At 36.9% G+C, this 21,382-nt stretch overlaps 1 protein-coding gene and 1 long non-coding RNA gene across 3 annotated transcripts; one reads left to right on the top strand and one right to left on the bottom strand.

The window, feature by feature from the left end:
* Positions 1-805: 805 nt before the first annotated feature.
* LOC114058537 lies at positions 806-3,534 on the bottom strand. The gene is made up of 3 exons (XR_003571468.1): positions 3,503-3,534; positions 3,002-3,104; positions 806-2,488 (listed from the first exon to the last, which is right to left on the bottom strand). It is a non-coding gene; the product is annotated as an uncharacterized LOC114058537 (long non-coding RNA).
* On the top strand, positions 2,984-20,645 carry RNF212 (ring finger protein 212). 2 transcript variants are annotated; one of them, XM_027885995.1, is made up of 12 exons: positions 2,984-3,024; positions 5,285-5,346; positions 9,307-9,381; positions 11,985-12,041; positions 14,218-14,276; positions 14,942-15,006; positions 15,096-15,165; positions 15,998-16,043; positions 17,351-17,414; positions 18,975-19,047; positions 19,716-19,903; positions 20,487-20,645. In XM_027885995.1, exons 1-12 carry the CDS (start codon positions 2,994-2,996, stop codon positions 20,522-20,524), a joined length of 828 nt encoding a protein of 275 aa, XP_027741796.1. In that variant the 5' UTR covers positions 2,984-2,993; the 3' UTR covers positions 20,525-20,645. The 2 variants fall into 2 exon arrangements, with proteins under 2 accessions (XP_027741796.1, XP_027741795.1); XM_027885994.1 differs by lacking the exon at positions 2,984-3,024 and adding an exon at positions 3,310-3,543.
* The last annotated feature ends 737 nt before the right edge of the window (positions 20,646-21,382 follow it).

Below are 21,382 nucleotides of genomic sequence, written 5' to 3'. Positions count from 1 at the left end.
CCCATGAGAAAACTAGTTGTATAGAACTCTCAAGCTTCTCTCATCTCCTACTCTGATTCTAACTCTGGTTTCTCCATCTATGTCACAACCTCTTGCACCCCCTTACATTTTACTCCTTGAATGCAATCTTTTATCAGCTGTACAGATGTAAAACTAAATCTAGAAAAAGATTTAGTGACTAAAGCAGCATTTAAGTTCAGCTCAGGATTGTTAAATCCAAAATAGAAATCTAAAAAAAACCCCAAAACACACAAAACTTTCCTAGGATTTAAAATTTCTCTACTTGCTTAGTGATCTTACTTGGTACTGCCACAAAGAGTTCAGCACTTCAGACTGACCAGGATTCAGAGAGTAGGCAGAGAAATAATCCATATCTGCTGTGGTGCTTATCTGGTGAGAGTGACCTGAACTCAGTCTATATATGGGTAACACCTAAACTTAACTGTGACTGCTTTTTTTCAAAATATGCAAAGTTTGAACTCATCAGTGGTGGCAGCAATTACCATGGCAGAGAGAGACCCAGGCAAGCAATTTGGAGTTGTACTTATTTTTCACTTCCAGATAAGCCCTAAACATGAGGCTCTAGAATTGTGACATCTCCCACAGTTGTTCATGTAAATTACAGTCTTTATGAAGTATGCCAAAGTAAACCAAATTACAAGTTTTTTTCGTAAACAATCCCTACATATTTTATTTTAATTCATTCCTGCAGAAAATTCTTCAGTCTGTTTCTGTGTTGAGAATTTTTATTACTTTAATTATTCAGCAACTGTAATATGACAGCCTAAGGAACTTACCAGTTTTTGACTAAATTTTCCATTTCACTTATTGCAGCTTGGTTGCATATATCTTTATGCTTTAATTTACCTAGTTTATGTACATCTAGCAGTGTAACTACAGTACCATACAATGAGAAGTCAAAAACTGTGGTTAAAAATCCAGATAATTAGCTTGACAAAGCAGCAGTAGCGTAAGGAGGAAGTGGAAGTAGTTACATATAAAAACATGAAACTTGAACAGGTTTCTAGAGCACTGTGATAGCAGAATATTATGGTTTGGTTTCCTACTTCTCTTTCCAGACCCACTGCTAGTCTAAAAGGTAGTGAAAGCTGGAATATCTGCAAACAATTATTGTTTTAAAGGCACTGCTTTCTTTCTTTTTTCTATCTTCTCACTTGTTGTTTTCATTAGCGAGGAAATGACCTATGAGTTGACTTACATTTCCACTACAGGAATGAAAATACAGCTGTGAAAATCCATAAAATTGATATAAAGTTGAGACAAAAAGCAATGTTCTACAGACCAAATCAATCAAAATAAAATCTTATAAAGCTACTCACTGAGGTGTGTCCTGCATTAAAAATTCTGAGACTTTAGAGCTGACACTTGGAATGACCAGTAAATAAGTTTTATTAGCTTTACTTTCATAGATCAGTCATTCACAACCTGTCTTTTAAAAGTATCTTTGATGGTGGAAAAGAAGGAAATATGTGTTACAACCGTATGGTATATGAAGTCCAAAAAAAAAAAGTTTAACAAAGTGTTGCTACAAGGTTGTGTTTCAGATTTTAGCTGATATTTAGTGTAAGGCTTCTAACAACATCACAATGCCAAACTTAGCTCATCTCACTTACAATACGCTTAGGCTTTTAAACCAGGACAGGCACTACACTAGAATTTATACAGGAGCTGATTTTGTTTCTCTCTATTAATTAGGTCTATATTCAAACCAGCACTGAGCCTCAGAGCCTTCAATATAGCTTGAGAGTGCTTAGTTCTTTATCTATAATAATAGTCATTAAATATCTTTGCTTTGATGAAATGTTTTCAGTCTTCTTCACGATTTTTAATTAACTCTATAAAGCAAAAGATGAATTGCATCTCTTTTGGGAAGCACTTTGGCGGCAGTAGCTTTCGCGAAGTTAAAACACAGAGGTTCCTCCTCTGCAGTTTGTGGCTCTGACATACCCAGAGCTACAGCCTGCACTGCAACTAGGTCTGCAAGAGAATTTTTTCCTAAAAATTTCATCAAGGGAAACTAGCAAACTGTGGCGGGGTTTTTTTTGTTTGTTTGTTTGTTTTTTGTTTTTGTTTTTTCTAAGAAATGAAAATCAAAACTCCTTGTTTTGCTCTTTTTCCTCATTGAAAGATGCCACAGCAAAGCTGTGACAGCAAATTAACAACCTTCCTGGCTTCCTGAATTTAAGGGAGTGGAATCCACAACCTTTTTCCACACACCTGCTGGCCCAGGAGGAATCAGGAGGATGGGGCTCCTGCTGCAGCCCCTGCCTGGAGCACTGAGCATCCAGCTCCGTTCCCCACCTTTGGGAAAGGGAGGGGGAATCTCTCAGAGGACCCTCTGCATGGGCACTGCTCCACTTTGGTAGTGAGAGGTGAGAAAAACAACTTCTTTTAGGGCTATGAGGGTCAAGCTCAGATTCAAAAACTGTGCCCCATGTAACATTGAACAGCTGAAGACACCCTGCACCTGAGAAAATTATTTGTATATAACTCTCAAGCTTCTCTCATCCCCTGCTCTGATTCTAACTCTGGTTTCTCTCTTCACAACCTTTGTCTTCCCCGTACATTTTTACCTCTTGAACCCCACCTTTTGTCAGGTTTTTCCCCCCCCTCTGCAGATGTAGAGCTAAATCTAGAAGAGGGACTCAGTGATTGGGGCAGCATTTGAGTTGAAGTCGGGATTGGGTTGATTGAGTACCCATAGGGGGGCGAGAGCAGGGGAAGGTGAGATGCTAAAAGAATTACTAGGAGGAAATTAGGAGCTGGGCAGTGGGGAAGGAAGGAAGATAAAAGATGGAAAGGCTAATGGGGAGAAGAGAATTTATAATACGTCATAAAACTAATCTGGAGTCCTCGGGTTTCTGTAGTTATGAATTTTTTGTTCCCAGGCTCATGTTTATAAGGTAACTTTTTAGATTTCCCTTGAGCATCCAGGCTGAGAGATGAGAGATGGAGGGACTGATTTGTGACAAATGTTCACCTGTTGGCAGCTGGATCATTCGTGTGAGTTCATGCTGGCCGTAGTAGCTGCTCTCTTTCTCCTAGTTAGGTCCCACTTAGGGACCTAAATCTAAAACAAAAATCTAAAAAAAAAAGGAGTTTCCTAAGATTTTAAATTCCTCCGCTAGTCTTTGTGGAAAGGAACGGAAATCTCGCAGACGGCCCTCTGGGTGGGCACCGCTCCAGTTCGGCAGCGAGAGGCCAGAAAATACAACTTCTTTTTGGCGGGGTGTGAGGGTGGAACTCCGCCGCCCTCAGGCCCCGCGGCGGGGCGGGCGATCCCCCCTCCCCTGGGGCCGCCTCAGCCGGGCGGGCGATGGCGGAGCGGCCCCCGCGGGGCTCGCCCTGAGGAGGGACCGCGTCTGCCCCGGCCCCCGGCTCGCTGCCGGGCCCTCCTGCCCCTCCGGCCCATGGCCCTCCGGGTGTTCTGCAACTCCTGCTCCTGCGAGCCCCGCAAGCCCACGCCGCGGTTCTGCCTCACCAGCTGCGGCCACGTTTTCTGCGAGGTTTGCCTGCAGAAAGGTAATGGCTGCTGGGCCGGGCGGTGCTGGAGTGCGCATCCCTCACCTTACCCTTCGTGTTTCTGACTCGCTGTGGAAAAAAAAAAAAAAAAAGAAGGGCCTGAGCCTTCCTTCGTGTCTGTCGAATGTTGTTGATAAACCTTTTCAATCCTTGCTATTGATTTTCTTTAAGTACTAAAGCCCGCCGGTGTCCACCTCCGGGTAAATACGGCTTGGAGAGCAAGCCTTGGGCACGGGAAACTGGAGGCTTTAATAAAACTCTGTTCTGGATGCTTAGGATTCATAAGGTTGTTGAACAAACAAACAAACAAAGGCGTTCTCTTCTGGCTAAATTGGAAAAAGGCATGCTTTTTCATCCTGGGAAAGGGCAATTTACACAACGTAGGATTTGTTTAGGGCCGGTTTTGCAAGTAGTCTTAGGATGTTTTATTAAAGCTCAGTGTTGTTACTGGAAAATTTTCAGCAGCGTGAGGGAGGATTGGAGGTGATGTTTTGAAGCTGTTGTGTTACGTACAATTCCAGAGTCATATTCTGTGATATTCATTATCAACCTGCTCTGCTTGCAAGTTCTGTTATTAATTTCAGTCAAAGAGTAAGTTGTTAGGGACCACTGGATGTCATCTTGTCCAACACCTTGCCCAAAACAAAGCCAGTTTTTAAGAGAGGTCAGTCTTAAATTGCAGAATTTCAACATAACTTGATGCACTCAGGCGAAGATATGTGGAAAAGGCAGAGGAATAATGAAGTTGTTTTTCAAAAGAAAAGACCAGCAGACAAATACCAATGTTTTCCTCTTGAGATCATGCTGAATGCCCTGTGTTTTTTTTGTTTTTTTTTTAAGGGCACACAGAAGAAATGATGAATCTGTATATCAGAATTAAAAACTGTTGACTGGATGCGTTCACAGGGTTGCTTTTAAGGAGGGGGATCATAAAATGCAGCTTCTAAATCCAGTTGTCAGGCTCACAGAACCTGAATGTCTTTCCTTGCTCCTCCTAATATTGTTTGCCAGAAAAATGCCTGAGATTATATATCTTATTGCTGGGAATTCTATAATAATCATAATACCAGGCTTAACATGTATTTACTCTTAAAAGATGTTTATTAACATTGATCCACAGAATCCTCAGAAAGGATCTAGCTAGTAAAATTACCAACGATAAATATTGTAATAATATGCATTTGCTATAAATATTTTCTAGTATGTTTGCAAATAAAGAGACAGTTTAAAAATTATTAAGTTTTTACGAGAGATTTTATTATTTTCTCACTGAAAGAATTTACAAGGTAAAACTTTAATTCTTTGATGTTAAGGTCTCGTATATTTTACTGAGAGAACCATACTGGGCCCCAGTCTAAAAAGCTGTATATCTGGTTGACTGTAAGTCATTAGTGCACTTAAGCATACATTTAATTAAACCAGGCAAGTGGTCCTATTTAAATCAACGGAAATAAAAGTCACCTGCATTCTGTGACGCTAATGATATTCATAAAATCATTTACATGAATGCTTATTTGCAACAGTAAGACCCGATGACATTCACACACCTTTTCCCTCTGCCACTCTGCGTAGTGGTTACTAAAGAAACAAATTCTTTGTTCATGTTTATTCACGTTTCTCTGATAACCTGCAGATTTCTTCCATATGCTCCACACAAAGGTTTAGGCACAGAGTTCTATTTACAATGTATTCAGTATCTACTCAGTTTGATGTATATTTTAAATGTGTCTTTACCTTACAGGCAAAAAAGATGAATGTTTGATCTGTAAAACTGCTTGTCAGACGTTAGTTCTTTCAAAACAGGTAAATGAAGCTTTAGTATTGTTACATTACATTAATCTGTGGTTTGCTTTACAGCTAAATTATTTGCATTACAAAGTACTCCCCTTTTTTATTTACCAATGGTGACATGAATATTTACTGATAAGACTTAGATACTTATGCACTAGACAGCTTTCAGTTGTATGTATTTCTTCAGATTAAAGCCTTAGGAGACTTTTTAGGTTTTCAGGTTCTGCTGGACTGTAAGCCATTCTAAACTTTTCAAGGAATGTGACTGGCTGGTGTGTGACATCAGTGACTGCTTTGAAAATGTGGAAAAATGTTTATTGATTTTGGCATTTGTACATTAGAGAAAATGAACTGTAATGAATTATTTGGGGTAATGGACTGAATCGAAAATCTGCATGATGGGAAAGCAATGTTTTCAAGTAGTTCCCCCCCCCTCCCCATTTTCTCTTAAGCTTAACGATTTTCCTCATGGCAGAGTGATTAAGAGAGGATATGAAATGTTGTTGGGAATCCTTGTTATTCACTAGAGAAATAAGAGCTTTGCCCTTTCTTGATAAATCATTAGAAATATTTAAGTTTTCCATTTCTCCCAGGAGCCATCTTCTCCTCAGCTGATTTCATAAACAGGTTGTGAAAATATTTATATTTTCCTAGACTGCTGCCTACCTAAGAGACAAGAGCCTGCCTTTCCAGGATAGAGAAAATACACTAAAAATAATCACTCAAATTCAATACAGCTAATACATAAAGTCCTCCTAGGCTATAAGGTGGTCATGTATAGGAAATAGAGGACGGTCTGGGACTAACCCTGAAGAAATGACCTTGAAGAAGGGCATGATTTCTCTAGATACGTTTAAAACTGAGATGATGTATATCTAAGTACAGAAATCTCTGCTACTATATGATGGATTAAAAAAATTAAAAGACGGTTACAGTATATTTCATATTTGTAAACACAGAATCTTGCAGAACTGAATTAGGGTGGAGAAGACAGTGATACCAAAAATAAAAAATTACAACAAAATGACAAAATGCAATCGACATACAGGGGACAATGCACACAGTAATCAAATATTAAAAAAAATTTGAAAAAGCCTCTCATAAAAATTCTAGAGGACATATTTTAATATGCTTTCATTATCAACCTACTCTGGCTGCAGGTTTTGTTATTAATTTCAGTCAATAATTTAAGTTGGCAGGTACCTCTGGAGGTCATCTTGTCCACCACCCTGCTCAAAACAAAGCTAGTTTTAAAGTTAGATGAGTCTTAAATTGCAGTATTTCAACAGAACTTAATAATTTACTTCAAAAATACCAAAGGAATTAAAAAATGCAATGAGTGGGATACTAACAAAAATCTTAGATGTTTCATTAGAATCTGCCAACTGCTCTGGAGGGCTGAAAGGAAGCAAATTACCATATTCTTTTAAAAAGACATTAATGATGATTGCTTATCCTTGATTAAGAACAGATAAAATGATTGGAATGATAATTAAAGATGCATATAAAAAAGTCATGGCTCTATAATTCAGGAACCTGAGTGGAAATATACCTGGTAAGCTTTATGAGCTTGATGCGGTGGAAGAATTCCCAATGAGGAGGAGGTCCTGTAAATGTGTTAAAACTCCTAATTAAATTGTATGTTGGGGCAGTCACCATCTACACATTAAATATTCTCATCTTTACAGTAATGCATTCTTGTCACCTTTATACCTTCCTTGTATGTCTCATGATTCCCACTTGCTTTTCCCCAGAGGATGGTTAAGCGTTATGATAAATCAGAATCTCGCTGTTCATTATTGTAGAATATCATATTAACATCTGCTACTCCTCCGTGCAACAGATAAAATATAAACAGTGTTGTAGGAACCTTTATTTTAAAGAGTTTTTACATCAGCATAAAGCTGGTTGGGTTTTATTTTTTTGAAATCCCATAGGTACTTAAACCAAGGTCATCACTTTGACAGAATCCTAAATAGATTGCAAGAGCTTGACTCCTATGAATACGTTTCATTTAACGATGCTAAGTGTACTTTTATGAATATATTAATTTTCTAGATGAAATATTATCTCCTTGTTTGTATTTTCTTTACCTAAATACCATAGATAGGTTAGACTGTGCTGTCTGTCTGTCTGTTTCTCTCTTTCTCCATCTGTCCATTCAGCCCATGGAAATTTTTGAATGCTTTGGCTTATGTCAACCGAATTTGAAAGAGCAGAGGAAGTCTCAAATGCAGTTAATTACCTCCTGAGGGTTCTGTAAAGATGAGTAGCTGGGCAAAGCAAGGCACGGCAGCTTTCCTTGCTTTCCCCTGGCGAGGGGAATGCAAGGACAACCCATCAATAATGGGAAGCGCGTTTGGCAGCCGCGTGCGCGGCGCTGCCGTGAGGAAACGGTGCTGGCCGTCAGGTGAATTGAGTACGGGACACCAGAGTAGCTGATGTCAGAATATGGAGAACAGAAGGTGCAAATCTATTGCAAATCCAGGTTTATTAATTTAGCTCCTCACACGATTTTTTCTCATACATTAGAGACTCAATTTCCCTTTATTATTAAAGAGCTACAATTTAAGCGCACGTTGAAAATAGGTTTGGCAAATACAGCTGTTATTTAGTCTTGGATGTTTGACTTTATATCAGTGTTAGAATGTTTTTGGTGTAGGTAAAAATACCGTCTCTGTCTCACTAGATGTTTGTGCATTTCTAAGTGGAGCAAAGCCTAACTCTTTGATTTCAATGCATTATTTTTAATTGAAGTGACTGCACTCATCTCTGGTTTCTTAGACTCCCAAAAAACTTATGCTTCATTCAGAGGTGGCCTACTTATTTCTTTCAATAACTCATCTTTTAAAATTTTTCTATTTTTTGAGCTTTTCAGGATTCTTTAGTACTTCTGGGATTAATTTACCTTTCGTCTACAACATTTTCAGTTCTTTTTGAATGGATTTTGAAAGGTGATTCCTTACATGAAGGATGCCTTCTTTTATCATCTGAGTATGCTGGCATTATTTTTGGGTTTTTATTCAATTTTTGGCTAGTTGTAAACCTACCTTCTATTATACAATCACAATACATCAAAGAGAATTTTCCAGGTAGATTGTTTTCATTACTTTTGAAAACTGTTTAACTATTTTACCTTAGTACTATCACTACTGTAACTATTTTGGAGTTGTATTTTCTGTGTTTTTCTTACGAACTAATTAAGAATACACGTATTCTGGATTAAAGTAACACTTATCTACACTGCTTTGTAGTTTTGGATAGATGCCCAAATGTCACTATCATTCTGAAGTTCACTTTATATTTTGAAGCATTTTTTTCTCACTATAAATATTAATTATATCCTCATTACAGTAATGGGTTAGGTACAGAGCACTTACTGAGCATTTTCTAAAAGCACAGAGGGCCATTTGTGAAGCCACATCATGATCTCTGATTAAAAGTCTCAAGTCATAAAATACTTGAAAAATTCAGCTATGATATATAGACTCTTTTCCTATTCCACAATGGCATTCTGCAGCCCAGTGAGCAGGACAAACAGAGGGATCCCCGTCAGCACTGGAACTATTCTGAAAAAAGACTTCAAAACAAAACTGATTATGAGGTGCACCCATGTGGCTGGGGATGGTGAAACCAAAAAGCCTGAAGAGGAGCTACGAGAAACCTGGCTGTGGGTCTGGAGGCAGTGCCTCTTCCAGGGGGCATCTTCCTTGAATGTCCTCTGGAAATTGTTACTATCTTAGAATAAGTCTATATGTGTGTAATATATTTAAACAAAAACCTTCCAGATGGTTGATAAGGGTATTAAAGAAAACTGTGCTTGCTTTCAATTTCTATATTATCCTACTTGTGGTCTGTCTGGTTGTTTATTTGTATACATCAATCAATTTAAGGAAGACCTTACAAAATGCCTTATTTAATATAACCTGCAAATAAAAATGCTAACCTTGGCATACTTTCTTTTCTTCGTAGGTAAATCCTGATATTCAGGCACTGTTCATGGGAGTGGATGTGTTATGCAATAAATATTCAAAAGAAATAACACAGGTGAATCTGCCTTAAAACTTTTTAGCTCTATGGAATAATCAGCAGCTCGTACTAATTTTGATGTGAATGGGGAAAGTATATGAGTGAATGCTTGAAAATGAATGTGTGCCCATTACCATCCTTACTTCCTTAATTCCACAGTTTCAAAGTTCTTAAAAAGGCATCAATTATTCATTATGGTCACTGCTTATGTTTTCAAACTCTATCTGAGGGCCACTAGTCTGGTTATTTTAATGGTGTAAAATCACTTTCAATGCCATGCAATGAAAAATTAGTTCTACCAGAAGCTTAAACGTGCCCAGATATTGTGCCTTTATTATCGCAATAAAAAGTTACACAGTGAAAACCTGAGCGGGCTACAGTTCTGAGCTGACAGTGCTCTCTCTCCCTTTTTATTTTTTATTTTTAAATCAAAGGAAGTCTCCTTTGTGTTCAGATAGGTGCAGTAAATGATCCCAAGGTAAATGTCCTTGTTGTCTTCTCTGAACTCCAGGTAGGACTCCTTCCTTCAGGCTTAGCTTCCAGTCAAGAGCTTTAGGATCTGTGTGGGTAAAATGAATGCATACAAACTCTCATTGCCTCCTCATTTTCTGCGTCTCTTCTTGTACGTTCTCCCTGAACCCAGCTGCAAACAAGTTTGATCTTTTGGTGAGTTTGATCTTTTGGTGAGTTCCCTGATCTGCAGAAAAGTGACCCAGGGAAGATCACCTGCTTTCTTCAGCTGTGATGATGGATTCACATTTGCTTTACTTTGTGCTTCACAAATGTCTTCAAAGCTGACGTTGTTCCCTGTCCTCAGCAGGGCTCCTCCTCAGGTGTGTAGGTGACACAAGGTAAAGATGAAGCCTTGCTCTGTCCTTACAAACCCACTTTTTAACAGCAGTTTTTCTGTAAACTGAGCAAATGCAGGCAGTCACAGCATCAATCACATCTGAATATAAATCTCCATAATGTATTAAAGGAAGGAAATAGAGGACACAATCTCAAAAGACTAAGATGGGTTTTCCGTAGCCTGAGATAAGCTATTTGGAACACACTGAAGTGTAATGGAGGCATTGGGGTATGGTCAGAACTTCTCCCAGCATCAAAAGACACCAATATTTGCTCTGTTAGGGCAAAAGTTTATCTAATCTAATATCCTGTCACAACAGTGAGTGCTTAGGAGAGGACGTGAGAGCAAGGCTGGTGTGTAGTGATACATCTTCAGAACAGCCTCCCAGCTTTCAACAGCTTGTGGCACAGGGGTTTCTCAAGGTGGGATTGGTGCCTTTGCATTCAGAAGCTTGTGGTGGATACTTTTCCCCTCATAATTGTTGTTTTCTGAATTTTATCATCTATCTCATACTGTTGAAAGGTGGCCCACGGGTTTTTCACTGCATGGTAAGGGTTCCTTTCTCAGGTTTTAACCTGCTAGTTTCATTTGATAGTCTTGAATCCCATTCTGGAGGAAAGTGCACTCCATGTGTGATAATCATTAGTTTCAGACTGCTAATGCATCCCTTCTTCATCTGTCTTTTTTCAGCCATGAAGCTTCATATTCTGTGTGGTCATTATTTTACCAAAGCTCTTACATACTTCTGATTAATTTTGAACGATTCCCAGACCTGCTATATCCTTTCTGAGATGTTAAGCAGACTCAGGATATAGTAATAGGCATTTTTAAAAAGAAATAATGATATTCCTTTTTAAACCACTGCTGAGATCTGATTTTCTTTTTGACTGGTACTGAGCTCTAAATTGACATATTCACAGGTTTCTCCTAGACCCAGGAACACATTTCTGAGTGAGGGGAGGCAGCTCAGAGCCATCGCTTTCTGAGTGGATCTTTCTTCCATCAGTTCTTCTGAAGACACTTCTGATTCTTTGATGAGTATTCAGTGGGAGCCCCCAGGCTCTTCCACAGTGAATAAAAAGTAACCATTTCAGTTGGATACTCCACTTCGGGTTTATATTCTCAGAGTGTTTCTTCTTGATTGTCTCCATTCCTACACATTTTCTGGCAGTTTTCTAACACGTGAGAAGAAGGATTTATTAGAAGTTATTGCCTATGGTAATTTGTTCCTCAAGCTCTTGTCTTGCCTTGTCTGTTTTTACGTTTAACCTGTCATGGTTTATGATCCTCATTTGGATGCCAGAAGTGCTTACACATCACCAGGCAGTGTGTCTAACAATTATTTTTTAATTAAGAGGATATTTTTACAAGGCATGTTATAATTGCCAGTAAGACAGATTACTTTTTATGTTGGCATTAATTTTATGTGTTTGCTTAGCACTAATGAATGAGAAACACTGCAGCTAAACTGCCTTTCTAATGTCTTTGCCTTTTTATTGAACATAGTGTTAAAATATGAATTCAGTGAAATAAATCTGCCAACTCTAGGGTGGGTCATATTAGATTAAATAAACTTTATGAGACCTTATCAATGACAGTAAATTAAAATATTTTGGGGATTTTTTTTGAGAGTACTTAAAGAAGATATGGTAACTAGTCATTAAAATGTAGAAAATCTTGAATACTGTGAAATAGTTCTTTTCCATTACTTCTTTGCTGAGGTATATAAATGTAATTATGTGAAGCTTAATGTAACTGTACTTGTTTTCAGATTTCAGAATTTCAAGAAAAACACCGTAAGCATTTATTAGTACACTACAAACAGAAGGTAACTCTAATTGTGATTTTCTTACTTTTTCTTGTATTTGCCTTGTTACTCCGGTTTATTTTTAGAAACTATATGAATCTTTTATTGGAATACTTAGAATAATTAATCAAGATTCTTCTAATCTATTGTGCTGGCTCCAGATGGTAAAACTGAAACCATTAGACAAAGTGAAACAAATCTCTTAATAGAATTTAGCATAAATAAAGATGTTATCTCCAAAGAAGAGAGTTTTGGTACCTTTTGATGGTAAGTTTCTAAGTTATTTACTGCTGAGACATGAATTTAACAGTGGTTTTAAAGTACTCAAGGATGCTGCTTGACCTAACGAAAGTGTTGAGGTGACAGTACCAGAACAGTTGAAAATACAGTTTGTTGCTGCCTCAGTGAGTCCGCTGTTTTGGGTGGTTTTGTTGTTTTGACCATTCTGTGCATTTGTTAGTATGTTAAAACTGCCTGCATTGGATCAGGGTCAGGAGAGACAATGTTTGTCTTAAATACTCAAAAAAAGCCTCATGGCTGTTTTGGTGGAGGAATGGTTTGTCAGTGAGGCTGAGGTAAGCAAGGAAGAGAAGAGAGTCCCTGTGCTGATAGACCCATCCCCTCCCTGTGAGTGTTGGTTAGCAGTGCTTCCCCTTCCAGAGCTACTGGGAGGGAGCCTGAAGGAGCCAGGGAAGTCCTCCTGCCACTGGCTTTGAGATGAAGGTGGGCGGGAAAAGGATGGAGCAAAAACGCTCTACAGTATGAACAGTTTGGCAGATGCAGTGATGCCTGGGGAGGTGACAAAGGACAAATCTGTCCTTCGACACAAGGGCTTCTTCCTTCCACTCTCCACTCTGCGGGTCTTTGGGAAGGGTGCAGTACTGCATGAGGAAATTCCATTTTCTCGTGCTTGGCTATCTTGTTTATGGTCCCCTTCCTCATTTCTAGTGTCTGATCCTTGTCACTGTCAACCAACAGGCTCTCATGACCTTCATAAAAGTTGCTTTGCTGCTGATCTGGAGAGTTGTGCAGATACCAGTGTGCAGATGATGGTGTGTGGTGTGGGAACTTGTATCCATATTCCTGGCAAGTCTAGACCCTGCGTTGTGCCAGGACCCCAAAATGCTGGAAACCAAATAGTCATTCACCTTCTTTAAGGCATTTTGGTCTTAAAATTATCCAGTCCTACGGAGTGACAGTACATCCTTCCTGACATCTGTACTGGCCACTTTCTTAGTCAAACCCAGCTCTCATTAGGAAAAAGAAAAAAGAAGACCAAAAAACCAAATCTTATGTAAATTACATTTCACTTTTAGTCTGCTTTGCAGAGTTTTGCGTCTGCAAAAAGAGCATAATATCTCCCACAAACAATATGATTTTATAAAGGTATATCAGGTAACGTTATTAAATGACTCAAACAATATTGTGAGGAGTGAGAAGTTAAGCAAATTCATAATTTGCCTTCAAATCAAAATATGAATAGTGTGAAGGATTAAGGTCACACAGTGGAAATTAAGGATAAAATATAGATGCGGTTTTGTGGCTACCGAGTAAATTTTTACATCCTTCATAAAATATAATATATGTTTGTGTCATGAAAGACTGTAAAAAAATATACATAATAGGGAGCTGACCTAATGTTTTTGACCTTAATATTCTTCAATTTTGCAAGCTCGTAACATTCTTTAATGGAGATATTTTTGGTTGTGTCTATAACAAAATAGGAGATACTTTTCACTTATTACAAATAGATGCTGCATTAAACTGAGTACATTTTAAATCTTAAATGAGAAACATGGGAACATCATATTTGGTATTTTATACAGGTATTGGTAGCTTTTTCAGATAATTCCATATTAAACATAACTTAGCTGTTATATCAGATATGGATAAGAGGAAGAAAAAGAAAACTATTTTTATGCACTTTTCTTAGTATTCATTTATCCAGTATTGTACTTAACGGAAGGTAATCAAACTGAGTCTGTAACTGCCAAAAAGAAGCATCTCTCTTCCAGACTGACTGTTTGATGGATCCATATTAAAGCTACATCAGCTCCAATAAATCTGGAATAGCAATGATGTCTTAAATTAAACCAATAGAGAGCAGCCTTCCAATTCTTTAGAATACTATCTGGATGAAAATGAAGTTGTGTTTCACAACAAAGAGGTTTTGTTTAAATCTATGATTATTTCACAGGCAGCAAAGCTGGAAGAATCTCTCAAGAAAGCAACACAACAAATACAACAGATACAATGGTAAGGGGTTTAATGCAGCAAAAGTAAGTGTAATCAGCCAGCATAAAGGTTAATTGATAAAAAAGTCGTGCTTTGTTTGCCTTTCTCATATATTTTTACAGAAATAAATGAATAGTGGTTTCTGACGTCAGAACCATCTTATTCACACTAATTGATCCTGTCAGGAAGAAATCCTTTTGTTTTAAAATTCAACTCAGTGGTTACTCTAAAAATGAACTTACAGTCTATGACACTAATCTCTTTTATATTTTTATTTGCAGTTACATAACCATTCTGTATATTTTGCTATGGGCTTTCTGGCATCAGCCTGGAAAGTTTTATGATACCTTTCCTGGTGTCTAGCCCATTTACAAAATTACCAGAGTTTTTTAACATGGCTCACATTTTTTCTATTTCTAGTAAAAATTAACTTCAGTTTTGGTGGTGTTGGGTATGTAGTGAGTGCTGCAGACATTATGGCAAAGTACTTTAAGGAACAGACATTATGATATAGAAAAAAATGCAGAGCTTATCAAATAAATTCTTATTTTGCTTCATGGCAGTTGGTGTCATGTTAAAACCAGCTATTGAAGGATAGAATGCTTTGATTTTATACTTTATTAATCAACCTAAACTAATCAAACCGACTCTCAATTTATATCTGTTGTTTCTTGTTTCTCCTTTAGTATGAAACCGCCTGAAAAAACTCCACAGCTGCCATTTTCCAGTACAAGCAGAAATCCATTTTCCAGTAAGAAGTGTTGGTTTAAGATATTAACTACGGAATACCTATCACTGGATATAACTATGTTCTAATATTAAATTTCTTAATGACTTCAGTTCCATCAAGAAAACAGAATGGTTATTCTTCATATCCTCTTCATTCTAGTCATCCTTCTGCTTCTGAAACGTAGGTACAAATTAGTTAATTTTCAATGAAAATCTTAAATGATACTTTATACAGGAAGTAATTTTTTTTTGTAGTGAGTTTAAAATAAGTATATTTTCTGATTTTGTGTTTTGTTTCTGCAAACTGTTTATATATGAAAGAAGTGAGGAAGGTCTTATCTATCCAAATGTACGTAATAGTTACTTGTATAGATTGTCTTTTTAGACACTGGGAAAAATCTAAGATATGATGGACCTTATTCTAAAGAATTTCTGAATGAATGGATAGATGAACAGATACATAGACTACACAGATAGATTAATTAGTGGATAGATTATTAGTGAGAAACTTTCTGTTTACTACAGGGGAAAACTAAATTGTTTGTCTGCCTATATGTACACTGTAATTGTCTAAAGTTAGATGGGATGAACTCTAGTAAGGCTCATTTAATTTTAAATAGAATGAACATACTGCTTGCTCAAGTGAAGATATTTCTCTACTTATGATTGTGACTTTTTTATCAAAACATAAAATTTCAGAATCCTCCTTCTTTTGGAGAAAGATGACAAATATATAAATATGCATGTTTATTCAGACTTAAAGACAAGAATAGCAAGGCTGATCATAAAGTAACTTTCTCTGTAAATGTCTAAACTAAAGCTCAGAATCAATTAATAGATTTTTCTTACTGCTAGTGGGTTTTGGAATACACCCTAAATACTCATATGTGTTATGCATTATGCTTTTTCATTATTAGTCAGATTGAACATCAGAATCTAATGTAATTTTAGTTGTTATAATGAAAATGTTATTTTTATTACAATGTCATACTTATTTTGACCTTTCTTGCAAGGGTGGAGGCAATGGAGATTGATCCTGTACCTTCACCGATGAGGAGAGTAAGTGTTTTTTTAAATGTATATATATATATGTGTGTGTGTGTGTAATATATGTATATCATATATTTATATAAACACACATACATGCTTTTTATTTGTCTTATTCTTAATGCTGCAAAAAATAGGATTCTCCCCCATCCCCTTCCAAACAATTCTAATGTACATGCTGATTTCAGATATGCTAAACTTGTGATGCCAAATTAAATGGAAAATTCTTAAAATCTCAGTATGTTTGTATTACAAAATATATCTGTTTAAAAAAATAAATGTTGCTAATCCACGCAACTGAAGAGTTTGAAATAAATTTAAGTTCTAACATATTAAGGAATGGAAATATAAGCAAGACTTTTACCTTTATCAGACCTTGTGTAAGTGGCTACAGTGCAGATCTGTGCTAGCATCTCGGGGTTTCCTTTGTAGCCTATGGATAAGTTATCCATAGATAGTCAAATATCCATGGTTAGTCCCGTGGGCATAACCTATGGATTATAATATGTGTGATTCACCTCTTTCTAAAGGAAACTTTCTGGTCTTATTCCTGTTTCTCTTCCTTGACCATAAAGGGAATTTGTGGGGATCAGGATATAAATACTGTCATTGCAGATATCTGGAGTTGCAAGAGGTGAATCCCTCGGCACTCTTAGCTTCACATCACACTGACTCTCAAAACATTAATGAAATTTCGTTTATGATAGATAAAAAGGGGGTTTTGCAACCCAAAAATAAAATCAGTCTGTATCTTTCACTTTTTGTAAACAGTTCTGTTTGCCACTTGACCGTGTGATCTTGCTTCTGTTTATGCTCAGGGGCATGAAAGTGTGTGTAGTATCTTCCCATGGTAAGAAAAAGCCAGATGTAGAGCCAGTGGTCTGAAAGCACCGTTAGATTTTGATGTTTGAGAAGGGAATTGCAAACTTTGAGTGACGTTGCTAACATGAGAATGAGGGCAGGAGCTTTTCACTGTATTAGTGTCCTGATTAGCAGAGGTAACATCCAGGAACAGATACTGGCTTAGGAATGGAATCTCAGCACAGAAAATAGTGTGAGTGTCTGATATGTTTCTTATCTGAATGTGACAGATAAGAATAAAACTAAAATACATGTACTTCCCCCGTGCCCATAAATCTCTAAAAATAGTAACTTAATTCTTAGGTTTTGCCATTTTGGTGATATGAATAAAACTGGCAGTGGAGAGTTCCAGAAATCTACAGGCTTTATAGACCTCAAAAATGTAACACTGTTGCTTAAAATGCCTTTGTAATTAATATACTTATTACACTGTGGTTAATGACTTGCCATTCATTTAGCTCGAGACACCATCTGGTCCCACGAGGTTGTCAGTAATAACTCCACCACAGGATGGACGTATGGGTGAGTAAAAGTAATGTTTGTAGCTGAATAAGATTTCTATTACATTAAAAGGCTGAATAAATTAAAATCCATACATTAGCAATTTACTAAAAAAAACCTCAATGGTGTTGAGGTGTAAGGAACTTGCCAAGTAGGCATCAATCCAGCAGATGGGAAATGCTTAAAATGAAGTATGAAATGTCTTCCTAGTATTTACCTCTCCTGTTCTGTAAATTATTACTTGCAGCCAAAATGATTTTTGTCCGAGTCAACAGTTGCGAAGAAAATACAATGTGTGGGGTTGAAGAGAACAGGAATACTTGCAATATACATTGTTGTATATTTTTTAACCTTCATAATTTTATTTTGTTTCTATTTAACAGAGATTAACATTGTCAACAATGTCATATTAAAAATAACGTGAGGAAAAGGGGGGAAACTGAGTGGTAGTTTAAAAAGTATTTAATAACAAAAGTAAGGTAGTTAAGTTGAGATCAAGAATTTCTTTAGAAAAGTATTTTTTTAATTTTCACTCATTTCACTGTAATAAGGTCTGAGATGTTTTACCTTCCAGTACTTTCTTTGATTCCTGGGCTGTTGCAGAGCTTGGGTGACACTCAGATGCAAATAAGACATGAGTAATAGCCTACTGAAATTAGGGCAGTCTCTTGAGAACTGTTTGTGAGGAGTTTCCCAGAATTCCTAAAGCTTTGCAGGTCTGCTATTCTTGTGCCCTTCTTCTTGGTTTTACATTCAGCAAGTTTCTGTGACAGTGCATTCCCAGGCAGGCTTTTACCTGGCTTCAGCAGCTCATAGAATCCATCTCCAGCCCCATTAGGAGCTTTTAGCACTCCTCTGTTTTTACATGATGTAAATGTCCCGGAACAAAGACAAATGCAGTTGCAATGCAGTTTCAGTGAAGGAGGAAAAATTGCTTTTTCTATGTTATGTCTGATTTATATGCTCAAATCCTCCCTAAATGCATGCTTGCCCATAAATTTATGGATAACAAGATAAAGGGAGCCGAGGTTAACTGTTTTTTTTATTGTGTCTAAAAATAAATAGATATTTATTAGACAGTAAAATTATATGTAGAACAGTTATGTGTTCAGCACATTTCAGAACCAGGCCATAAAGTTTGGCAGTGGACAAAGCTGAATGAATCAAAGTGTACGTGCAAAAGGAAGGGCAAGTGGAAGCAATGATTTAATGGTGCACTAAAGAAAATTTCCTTCTCAGAGGTGTATGGCAAAAGAGGATTAGCTGAAGAACTGGAGCATCTCAGCACAGCTATCTTGATAGCCTAGTAATAGTCTAATAAATGAAAGCAGGTGAAAGAAACCAACACGTGTGTTTAACTGGAAAATGATTTGCAGTGTGGTGCAGTATGATGGTTTTTTGTGACAGTTAAGCTCTTTCATTGACTGCTGTAGTTGTGCTCCATTTTTAATTCTTGAATAAACCAGTCATGGTTTTGTCCCAGATCATGCAATTAAAGTACTAATCTTTGTTTCCAAGGTTATCTTTAAGGAAAATGGGTAATTCACCTTGGTCCTGTTTTTATAAATCTGATTCTTACAGGTAGTGTAGCCTACAAAAGTTCTCAGTCATCTCTAATAATGTCAAGTCAAAATATTGGAGGAGGATCTACAAGGTAGTTAATCTGTACATTTAATGTTATATCCTGTTTCTGAAGAAATGTTATTGTGCAGGCTGGCTATCATCTAAGTGAATGTGTTTGTTGTTGGTGGAAGGTTCTGTTTAGAAATCACTTTTTTCAAACATGTGTAGAGATAGTCTGAGTTTCTGTAGCTGTGGACATCTGCAGTCATGATACTTCTATATAAAGTGTAGTAATTTTCTAGTAAGAAAGTGTAACAATGTCCCTGCTTTATCGTTCTTATAAAAATCAGAGCTGACAGCACAATATCTGCTCAAGGGCTGTTCTCTGAATAACCTGAACTTTTCATGCAGCCTGGAGCAGGTGTTTCAGGTTTTTCATTTGAACACTGAAAATGTCTCAAACTGTGAGGATTATTAACATGAAGAAATAACTTTAAATCTTTCCAGAAAAAGTAAGCTCTTTTCCCTTATAATCGTTAAGCCAAGTATATCTTCCTAGGTATTTGCAAAGACAAATTTAAAATATATGTTACGAAGTATTTATTTTTTTATGTCTCTGATTCTCATATAATTTTTAATGTCATTCTGGTAATATTTTCTTTCAAAATATTAGCCCTGTGAATTTAGGTAATTTTGAAATCTCTTGTGTTATTATGACACTGGCCTCAAATCACATGCAGGAATTCATTTCATCAACAGATCCACGCCCATAAGATTACCACTTAACGGATGTCCTTCATCATCTGGATCACAGAGCAGTAGAAGGGGATCCTGGGGTAATTCTGATTTCAGAACCCCTCACCTGTACCCACTTACATCACCTTCCCCACAGCTTTCTGCAAGACATCCAATCACCATCTCTGGACTTCTGCAAAGACACCAGTTAGGCAAGTATATTTATAAGATAACATTCAACACTGCCTCAAAAATTTTCAGCATAGCAGCCTATTTTTTATTTAATGGAGACAATAGATTAGAAATAAATTAGGGAACGTAAAGATGATGTTTCAAAATTGGAAGTCGGCTTTCAGAAAAATGTGAAAAATGCTGATTGTATTTTTGATTGTATTTTGCCTTACTCTTATTTCCAGTAGAGTATTTGCTGTGAAAATATGTTATTGCTTCACCTCAGAATATTTTAACAGAGATTTAAGTTTGATAATGTCCATAAATGTTTTCTAGAAAAAAACCCCACAATTTCCAAAGAATGCAAAACATACAGTAATTTGGCAAAAACTACTTGTGCAACAAATCTCAGGTTAAGGAGTAGAGAAAAGAAAAAGCCATGACAAGCATTTACATTCATGAAAATAGCTATAGAAAAGTCATCATTAAATTATATAGGTTGTATTTTTAATTTCCAATAATTTTATTTTCCTAGTATAAGTTCCCAAAATAATTTATGTGAAGAAAGTTTACCTTTAGTCTCACCAAGGTTTTCTTCCATTTGTACTTGTATTCTTTTTCTAGGATCAACTAATTTTGGAGGACATTCAGCAGAAAGATAAGCAAACATCTGTGAATTCTTCTGGTCAGTAAGCATCTGGAGAACCACTACACAGTCTTTGGATATCAAAGCATTTGTAACTTCAATAAAATGTCAAATTGGCGTAAACCAGCTAATTGTTCTGCATGAATACTGTATTTAAACCATCACAGATCTTTCTGATTAACATCTACAGTAGTTTTGAACAGAAGTGAAAAATCTTCTTGTTTTTACAAATCCGGCTTCAAATATATCATAGAAATAAACAGCCTTTATTACCTAAGTGTTAAGGCATTGATTTCAGAATTTCAGAGTTTGGTTCTTGGAAAAGAACTTAGCAAATCAATTTGCACTGTTGGAAAGGAGTAAGGTTTGAGGGATGTCACAATACAGAGGGCTCTGCCAATCTCATACCGCAGTATCTTTTCCACACTTCCTGAAGTTTACCATTTGATTTAGGTAGCAGTGATTCCTTCCCAAAGTGGAGTGAAATGGGAGGACTGGGATGAAGAGACAAAACACGGTGAAGTTTACCTTTACTCTTGCACTGAAATAGCAGCTGGAGACTCTGAATGAAGGGGGCCAGACTGCAACTTTTCCCTCTGACCTTAACTCTTAAATTCACATTTCTACCATTACTGTGCAAGTCTGGCTTGACTGAGTCATCAAATACTTTTGTTTTGTTTTGACCCCAACTTTACCTGAGATCACTCACCAATTACTGTCACTGGTAAAACAGTGAAATCTCACAGTAGATTTCCTTTCAAGCAGGCTTTCATTCAAAAGATTGAATTTTACAGTGCAACAGACATATACAAATAAAGATGTGTAGTGCAACTCGTAAAAATTTCTGCTCTCCTTTAGTTCCAGATGAGCTAGA

Source organism: Empidonax traillii, unplaced genomic scaffold, assembly GCF_003031625.1.
Source record: "Empidonax traillii isolate 1590-97213 ecotype Southwest subspecies unplaced genomic scaffold, ASM303162v1 scaffold175:size1888319, whole genome shotgun sequence".
Taxonomy (NCBI): Eukaryota; Metazoa; Chordata; class Aves; order Passeriformes; family Tyrannidae; genus Empidonax; species Empidonax traillii.
This window is presented reverse-complemented; position numbering and strand designations above follow the sequence as displayed.